Source organism: Nyctereutes procyonoides, unplaced genomic scaffold, assembly GCF_905146905.1.
Source record: "Nyctereutes procyonoides isolate TBG_1078 unplaced genomic scaffold, NYPRO_anot_genome, whole genome shotgun sequence".
Classification (NCBI taxonomy): domain Eukaryota; kingdom Metazoa; phylum Chordata; class Mammalia; order Carnivora; family Canidae; genus Nyctereutes; species Nyctereutes procyonoides.
In genome coordinates, this window is record NW_026575134.1 from 38,535,033 (window position 1) to 38,543,970 (window position 8,938).

At 51.1% G+C, this 8,938-nt stretch overlaps 1 protein-coding gene across 2 annotated transcripts; it reads left to right on the plus strand.

Annotated features, from left to right (window-relative positions):
- The first annotated feature begins 302 nt into the window (after positions 1–302).
- PRG2 (proteoglycan 2, pro eosinophil major basic protein) lies at positions 303–8,475 on the plus strand. 2 transcript variants are annotated; one of them, XM_055301068.1, is made up of 6 exons: positions 303–490; positions 5,351–6,072; positions 6,696–7,015; positions 7,338–7,469; positions 7,971–8,082; positions 8,319–8,475. In XM_055301068.1, exons 2-6 carry the CDS (start codon positions 6,015–6,017, stop codon positions 8,375–8,377), a joined length of 681 nt encoding a protein of 226 aa, XP_055157043.1. In that variant the 5' UTR covers positions 303–490; positions 5,351–6,014; the 3' UTR covers positions 8,378–8,475. The 2 variants fall into 2 exon arrangements, with proteins under 2 accessions (XP_055157043.1, XP_055157044.1); XM_055301069.1 differs by lacking the exon at positions 303–490 and having other exon boundaries at positions 4,854–5,479; positions 6,003–6,072.
- Positions 8,476–8,938: the final 463 nt, after the last annotated feature.

The following is an 8,938-nucleotide window of genomic DNA, read 5'->3' on the forward strand; positions in this document are numbered from 1 at the left end:
AATATGAATAGTAGTGAAAGGGAATATAAGGGAAGGGAGAAGAAATGTGTGGGAAATATCAGAAAGGGAGACAGAACATAAAGACTTCTAACTCTGGGAAATGAACTAGGGGTGGTGGAGGGGGAGGAGGGCGGGGGGTGGGGGTGAATGGGTGACGGGCACTGAGGGGGACACTTGACGGGATGAGCACTGGGTGTTATTCTGTATGGTGGTAAATTGAACACCAATAAAAATTAATTTATTAAAAAACAATGACAGCGAGCGCATAGCACCTGTAGCCCATGGGAAGTGCCTCCTGCCTTAGCTGGTGCCGTTGTAATGGTTATTAGAATTCCTGCCTAGGGTCTCGTTTCAGGGAGTCTGTGCCCTGCTCAGTCTGTGGAGATCTTCAACAAGAATTGCTTTCCTTCACTCATTCACCTCACTGGCAAATACGAATTGAGCCCCCAGCGTGTGTCCATATAACTGCACAGGTACCAGAGATATGCAGGTGAGCGTGCCTTGGTCTGCTGAGGAAACAAAGCAAGATGAGAGCTGCAGTGAGATGGGATGGGGCTGGGATAGAAAGAGATTGAGCCCCATTAGACTCCCTTCTACCTCTTCCTGGGAGAATCAGGGCAGGCTTCATAGGGGAGGCAATTCTTGGTCTAAAGGTAGACAACAAGTAGGGGTGGTACAGTGGTTAGGGAGGAACGGGCATTCTTGGATGCAAAAGTCTGACGCCAGAGAGATCACATGTGACAGGGAAACACCAGGGAGCCTCCGGACAGTGTATCAGGGGCAGGGAGAGGTGGTAAGGCTGGGGGCGGGGAAAGTAATTTGGAGCCATTGAAACGATCCAGGTGAAAAATGGTTAGTAGGTGATTGGGAGAGTGGCAGATGGGGCAGACGGGTGGTGCTGGGGTTTGATGAGACGCTGAAGAAAGAGATGGCCCCAGGGTTCTAGCGTGGGGATCTGGATGCAAGGGGGTGGTTTCTCCCGAGAAAGTGACCACGGGGGAGGGGCAGGGTTGTGTGTGTGTGTGTGTGTGTGTGTGTGTGTGTGTAGGGGTGAATTCATTCTGGCATGTGTTGAATTTGTGATTCTTATGAGACATTCAGGTCAGGAACTCGTTGGGTGGCCATATATGTGAATCTGTGGCAGTGGCCAGACCTGGTGAGGAGCAGGACTGGAGCTGGAGTGCTCAGTGCATATTTGATAGCTTGAGACAGGGACATAGATGAGATAGCCCATGGAAAGTGTAGAGTTAGAAAAGAAGGCAAACATTGCCAATATTTAACTTTCTGGGAGAGGGAGAGGAGCCCACCAGCAGAAACTGGGAAGGAAAGTTGCTAAGACAGTTTTTGAGAAGGAGGAAGTGGAGCGGTGCCATGTACCATAGAGGCCAAGTGGGATAAGAACCTCTTCCAGGATGCCCTCTCTGCCCACCCTCCGGTAGCACTAAACATGTGTAACTCCCAGTTTGTGTAAGTTCTGTGCTTCTAAGTGTCTTGTTTTATTGACTAATAGGCTCATTCTGTTTGTCTTGCTGTCTTAGCTACATTAAGTCAGAGATGATCTCTGAGTATTTGGTGAATAAAATGAGTGTGAGTGAACGAATGAATACATACACGAATGTCACAGAACACAGAGCCTGGCTCAGGGTTGTGCCCATGGCAGGTAGAGGTCAGAATGTTAGGTATACAAGGAGCAGAACCCAACTGGACTTTCTCCATGTGTAAAGTTCAAGTTGATGGATTAATGCGATGTGTAATTGGAAAACTCCTTCCATGATCTGAGTAGAGTTCTAGGCAGTAAATGAGAAAGACAAAGTCCCTGTTCTTGTGGAACTTACTTCCTACTGGAGGAGACAGACTATAGACAAGAAACCAAGAGAGAAGCAAGATCGTGTGATTTTGGTAAATGCTTAGATGGCAATAATGAAACAATGTGGAACGAAATAACTTGAGGTGAAAGTAGGATGGAGGAGAGTGTTTCTTTAGAAAGCATTCTCGAGGAGGCTTCTCTGGGGAGGTGGCCCTTGAGCTGAGACCTAATAGACAGAAGGAGCCAGTGTGAGGCCTCAAACTTGGCCGATGGAGCAGAAACCAGCATGACAAGGGTCTCTCACACCAGTGAGGTCGGGCAGGTAGACAAGAGCCAGACCACCACTTGCAGGCAGTGGGAATGAGTTTGGATTCATTGTTAGTGCAGAAGGAGGACACTGAACGGGGAACATGGGAATGCCGGGCTCTCGTGTATGTCATCCAACATGGTGGCATGGGCTAGGGTGGTGGCAGCAGACATGGAGGGATGTAGGTGGACTAGTGAGATCCTGAAGGGTGGCGAGTGGAGTGGAGGAGCCATGCAGCCTACCCTGCAGCAAGTGTCTAGAAGGGGAGGTGCCTGGAGGGGATGGAGGGGAGTCTCTTGAGGGAGCAGGAAGAGCAATGAATCTGGGAATGGGGACATCTGAGCCCAACCTGGGGCACTCCCCGTGGCTGAGACGTGGACACTGGACTGGGTCATTGCCAAGGGCCCTTTCGGCTCTAGCATTCTTGGTCCATGTCAATCACTGGGACATCCAAACAGGGAAGTGTCAGAGCAGCTGCTGTTGAGGCTGATTTCACAGAGCAACGGCCTGGGTCCCTATCTCCCGGGTGCTCAGCCCTGGGATGATGTTATAGACCTTTCTCTATCTCTTATCTGCCCCACAGGGATGTTGGCCAAGCCCAGTTATCAGGCAGTTGGTTAGCCCAAGAGGTCTAGCTCCTGGAGGTCATCACTCCTGTGGGGGTAGAGCTTCAGACTAACTAGAAGGGACTTCCCAGCCTGTTATGGTCTAAGGGGAGAAGTGGGGGGGACCTCCGGCCTGGACTGAACCTCTCTTTCTGTGTCCATATTTCCTGACCTGCTGACCCTGGATTCTTTTCCAGGAGGTCCTCAAGCCCATTCCTTTAGGACACCCCCCTTGTGCCAACCCCCGACCACCAATGGCACTAACTGTAAATTTCATCTTGGGAAGGAATGGGTCTTGATGCTCCACAACATCCTCTTATTACTCTTCTATGCTGTATGACAAATTGACACAAATTTAGCAACATTTGTAGCTTGGGAGGCAGGGGGAGAATGCACCAGTCAGAAGGCCCTAAGTGGGCCTCATGTGGGTTCAGGTCAACTAAATTATGTCATTGGCACCAAATACAGACATTGGTCTCTTGAGAGTTTGATTAATGTGGGTCAGTCCCAAAGACCTCCATCACTTCTAGACCTAGTAACGCGAGTAGCTGTCATTTATTGAGCAGTGACTAAATGTCAGTTCCTGTGCTAAATGCTTCATGGCAGGCAGACATACCTCTCCCTGGCTGATCTGAGCAGAAAAATGAGTTTATTAAAAGGGAATGAGTTAGCTCATACGATTAAAGGAAAGGCTAGAGAACCAGAGCCAAAACCAGGCCACAAGATGGGTGTGGAGAGGCCCCGGCTGCTGCTGCTGCTGCTGCTGCTGCTACTGCTGCTGTGATTCAGGCTCTGTGGCTGGCAGTGTAGTGCCTGGACCCTGGATCCCTCTTCCAGTGCTGCCACCCCAGGAACTGGGTCTCACCATTGCACCACCAGGGAGAGGCCTTCTTGGTCATGAGCTCCAGATTCGAAGTCGTGGCTGGGTGGTCCCATTTGATAGAGCCTAGTCATATGCCTGAGCTGCAAAGTACTCTGGGAATCTATCTGGCACTTTCTTTTCAAGAATGAGAGGCTTGCCCCCTCCCCCAAGATTCACAGGAAGTGGAATTCTAGAAACCAGGAGGCAGTGAGGGGGCTGGGTAGCTTGCAGCATGTCTGCGACACATACACACTATCTCATTTGTTCCTTCTGACTACCCTGTAAGGTAGATATAGTTACTCCCACTTTATAAACAATGATCATGAGGTATACAGAGAAGTTAAGGAATGTGTCCAGGGTCACACAGCTATGGAACGGCAGACCCTAGATTCGTACTTGGACTGACTCCAGCACCCACAACCTCATCCACTGCTCTAACCCCTCACTGGATGTTGATTAAATGGAATTTCTAGGGTCACTAAGCTGTGAATTTCAGGCCCCGGATTGTGTGACCCAAAGGAGAGACTTCCCTCGCAGTTGAGGTACCTGAGCAGCAACTGGCCTCCAAGAATCGGCTTGATCCTGTCATCGTCTCACTCTAATAGCCTTGTCCAACATGTGAAGTGGCCCTGCAGGGAGGGCCTGGGGCTGGGGGTGAGCAGAATGCAGCTCAAAGCTCCTTGATAGGCTGTTTTTGAGTTATTTCCTGACTCCTGCATTCTATTCCCTTAAGTCAGTGGACATGGTGGGAAGGATATCTCCATTCTTTGGCTCAAGGTGGGATGTACTCAGGGCACCTGGGTGGCCCAGTCGGTCAAATGACTTGATTTGGGCTCTAGTTGTGATCTTGGGGTCCTGGGATCAAGCCTCGTGTTGGGCTCTGTGCTCAGTGGGAAGTCTGCTTCTCTCCCTCTGCCTGTTCCTCTGCTCTTACGTACACACACATTCTCTCTAAAATAAATAAAATAAATCTTAAAAAAAAAGATAGGTTGTGCTCCTCCATGTTTTCCTCACCCCTTTCCAATGTGTATTCTGTTAAATTTAGTTGTGCAAGAGAGGACACTGTCCCCAGCTTAGGCCAAGGTCATTCTATCGCCACACCTTTGCTCATGCCCAGAACACTCTGTGTCCTTCCCTTTTGTTCACCATCCATCTATCCGGAGGAGAGTCAGCTCCTTGTTTTCATGGAGATTTTTGTTTCTAAAAATGGCAAGTGGGACACCTGGGTGGCTTAGCGGTTGAACATCTGCCTTCGGCCCAGGGCATGATCCTGGAGACCCCGGGATTGAGTCCCACATCGGGCTCCCTGCATGGAGCCTGCTTCTCCCTCTGCCTGTGTCTCTGCCTGCCTCTCTCTGTGTCTCTCATGAATAAATAAATAAAATCTTAAAAAAATGGCAAAGTGATACACAATCTTGTAAAAATATTCTTACTTATAGGTGCTTTTATTTCCAAAGGAGAGTCTCCAAAGAGTGAAATTGAGCAAGTGATATATGCACCTTTAATCTTAATAGAGATTGACAGATTTATTTCCCAAATGTCTGCAGCAGTTCACATTCCCATGGGTGAAGCAGGAGAGCTGTGCATTTTGGAAAAGCTCCCTGGGAGATTCTGAAGTACAGCCCAGATAAGAACCCCCCACTTCAGAGCAGTCCCACAGTGGCCCCCAGGCTCCTGAAAGGGGTGTCAGAAGAGAATCTGGAAGTGAATGAGTGGGCTCTCTAGGGAAGTGAGGAAACACTTCTTATCAGCCCTCTCATATCCCTCAGGCTGGGGCAAACCCTCCTGTCTCTGGGGAACTTCCTCCAAGACTCTTCTATAAAATGTAACTATGATATGGAGCAAAGGAGAGTCTGAGCTCTGTGAATTTCTCAGGACCCAGGAGGACCTCTGAGCGGGTAAGTGCTTTCCCTGTTGCAGTGGAGCTGACTTTGGGTAAGTGTTCACTCTCTGGGGAGGCAACTGGTCCAGGCTGAGAAGTTAGGGAGGGCTAGCTGGGACTGTGTGTGGCTTCCAGGGGTCAGCAGGGATGAGACTTCCCATCCCTGCCTTTCATACTCCTTCTGAGGCATGTGAAAGCTCTCCCTGGCTGGGGAAGGCATGGCAGTGTGTGTGGCTTTCAGCGCTTTGAGCAAGGGACATGCTCCCTAAGCACTATGTGCTCCTGGAAAGGTCAACCAACACTGATTCTCGGTTCTCTCGTTTCACAGACTCTGAAGGGCCTGTTAAGTACAAACATATAAAGGTAGTACTCCCTTCTTCATGTGAGGCCCATAGGAAAGCCAGCCTTGGCTATGTGTCCATTCAGAAAGGGTCCCAGCATCCTGGGGCTTCAGGGGCTTCTTGTCATGCCTTCTCTTTCTCTACCCCACTCCCAAGGTGTGTGACTATGTGTGTGACACACTGTATTCTTCATTGCAGGACAAAGCCAAGATGAAAGTCCCCCTACTTCTGGCTCTTCTATTTGGGGCAGTTTCAACTCTTCATCTGAGTAAGTCTCTTTGGCCTTCAGTCTTTGTCTGCTTTGCTCTTTCCTAGGGTAGATGGGACTAGAGACTAGAGCCACTTCCTTCTGTGGCCTTCCCCTACATCAAGATCTTTGCACACCTAGAGAAGAGAAGCAGAGGCTCTGGAGCCAGGAGCTGAAGGGACTCTTCAGGACATCTGTGTCTATGGTCTCGATTCCATCATGACATTCTCATTGTTGTCCTTTCTGTGTAATACCAATGATGAATATAATCATAGCTTCCTTCTACTTTGAGCTCACTGAGTGTGTCATGCTGAGTATTTTCTATACATTATCGCCTTTAAACATCGTAGCATCCCCATGAGGTATATGGTATCATGTACCCATATCAGACACGAAAATATAAAGCTCGTAGGTGATGGGCCCAGTACCCAAACCCACAGCTGCCTGAATCCTTGCTCTTAACACCGTGACCTCTTGTGGGTGTTCTGGGTGGGGGGAGGTGTCTCCTGTTGGATGGGTTCCAGGTTCCTCTCTTTCCAGGAGTGAATGCTCTGCCGCCTGGGGCCAGGCGGACGCTGTCCGTGGTGCTGGGGAGGAACAGGGGTAGATGTGAAGAGGGCACTTTAGGCCTTTCTCCCTGCTAGGGACTGTGAAATCTAACTCTGAGAGCTTCTTGGGAGATGAGATCATGCCTCAGGATGGGGAGATGCCAGAAAATGAGCCAAAGGAGGCTCCTACGGGGGAGCTGACACCGCTGGAGAAAGAAGAGGAGGGGTACTCTGGAACGGAAGATGACCCTGAGGAGGAGGGAGCTGTAGAGTGTGACTCAGCCCTGGATAAGGAGGAGGAGGACTTTCAGTGCCCTAAAGAAGAGGACATAGTGAGACTGGAGGGCAGCCCTGGGTGCAAAAACTGTCCACGTTTCCTCCTGGTGGGGCATTTCAGGACATTTAATGAAGCTCAGGTGAGTGGTCTGAGGCTGAAGCTGGGGGTGGGGGTGGGGATGATGTCTCCAGCCTCTGCAGCACTATTTGCCTCACTGAAGAGCCCTGGCAGCAGGGGGGGGGTATTGGGGAGGTGGGCTGGGGCCCACACAGGTGTCAAGGTAAGAGGGGAGAGGCATGTAGAAACAGAAGTGGCATTTTGACCTCCAGCCTTGAAATGGCCATGGAGGTGGGCATGGGGGTGGAGAAGATGAATTTTGGAGGTTTAGAGACCGGAGACTAAGGTCACATGAATTCCTTTGAGGGAGCATTCCATTCTTTCTCTTTTATCCTGCCCTGCAGTGTGTTTGCCAGAGGTGCTACAGAGGCAACCTCGCCTCCATCCACAGTGCCAGCTCAAATTGCCAGATTCAGAACACAGTCCGATATCTCAACCAGGGCCAAGTCTGGATTGGAGGCAGGGTCACAGGCTGGGTAAGAGGTGTTCTAGCTCTAAGTGGGGAGCACTCTTAACCCCAGCCAGTGCTCACCTTGCTGCAGATCTGTCTGTGCTTCCCCTCCGATCCTCCAAAGAACTGGGGACAGACAGACAGCTCGGGCAAGACACCCAGGAGGCTGCCTAGGCCCTGGAAGGAGCCAAGGATTTGGGGCCAAGTTCTGCTCAGCCTCTGACTCACACCCTACATGACTTGGGTGAGACCATGAGCCTGGCTCTGCATCTCTAGGCTGGGGCTGGAGGTCCTGCTTGATTCTTGTTAAAGCCAGAAGGATGCGCGTGTCCCTGCCATGCATAGAATGTGATGATGAAGATCCCTGTGGATCAGCATGGCAGTTGACCAGGACAGTGTCCATCATGGCCCAATAGTCAAGGGCATATGCCTGGTGGGATAGTTTTAGCTCCGCCTATCTACTTTCCCTTTGCCACCAGCACCCCTCTCCTGCCCCCACCACCTCTTCTGCTCCTGCTTCCTCTAGGGTCCCTGCAGACAATTCTCCTGGGTTGATGGCAGTTGCTGGAACTATGCAACCTGGGCTGCTGGCCAGCCTTCATTCTGTGGTGGCGGATGTGTGTCCTTCTGTACCCAAGGTGAGGTGGGAGTGGGGATGAGGGATGGGAAGGCTGGGTGGGAGGGGGCCCTAGGAGGGCCTCATGGAAGGGGTGCTGTGAGGGGCCTGCACCCCCATGGGAAGGGCCTGCTGAGTCTTGAGACTCCTCGCTGGAGGCAGGAGTGGGTTGGGGTGGGGTAGGGGTTGGGGGAGGCCTTTCTGTGGCTGAGTCAAGGGGAACCAGAGGCTTAAGTCCCCTTCTTGTTGTCTTCACAGGAGGCCAGTGGCGTCTAGATAGTTGTGAAAGGCAGCTCCCCTTCATCTGTGCCTACTAAACTGGACCCAGCCAGGAGTCCAGAGCACCAGCTCCTGGGTAGCTGCCTCCTCTCCCCACGTGCTGTCCCTGCTTCTAGCCCCCAGCAATAAAACTGCTTTCCTGAAACTGACTTCTTTTTTCCTCTGGTCATCATTTTCTCTGCTTAGCCCCACCCATGAACTTTCTGCCTTACGATGACCGCCCCTCCCCACTCCACTGTCTCTCAGAACAAGGAGGCTGGAACATGGGGTGGGATCCATGGGGCCTTCCTGAGGATGGAAGAATGGGCTCACTTAGCTCTTTTTAGACAACATCCAATTACTGGCGCCTGCATAGCAGGTGCTATCAGGACCCCACCAGTTCCTTCATTGCAGGTGGACTCTCTATGTCCTCTATGCTTGCACTGCCACACCTAAGGGCCTTTTTTCCTTCCCACAGACTGTGGCTGCCTGAATGAGCCAGAGAAGTAACATGTCCCTGGAACAGCCCACAACTCACAGGAGTGGGAGTAAGAGTGCCTCAGTCCCCTGCCCTCACAATGAACTAATCCTAAGGCATGTATTGGGCACTGTTTCCAAGT

Bases quoted from the DNA above. Each gene is read 5' to 3' on its own strand.
- PRG2 (XM_055301068.1), top strand. From the start codon at position 6,015: ATGAAAGTCCCCCTACTTCTGGCTCTTCTATTTGGGGCAGTTTCAACT. The intron at 7,016-7,337 runs GTGAGTGGTCTG...CCTGCCCTGCAG, and splicing joins GGACATTTAATGAAGCTCAG to TGTGTTTGCCAGAGGTGCTA. The intron at 8,083-8,318 runs GTGAGGTGGGAG...TTGTCTTCACAG, and splicing joins TGTGTCCTTCTGTACCCAAG to GAGGCCAGTGGCGTCTAGAT.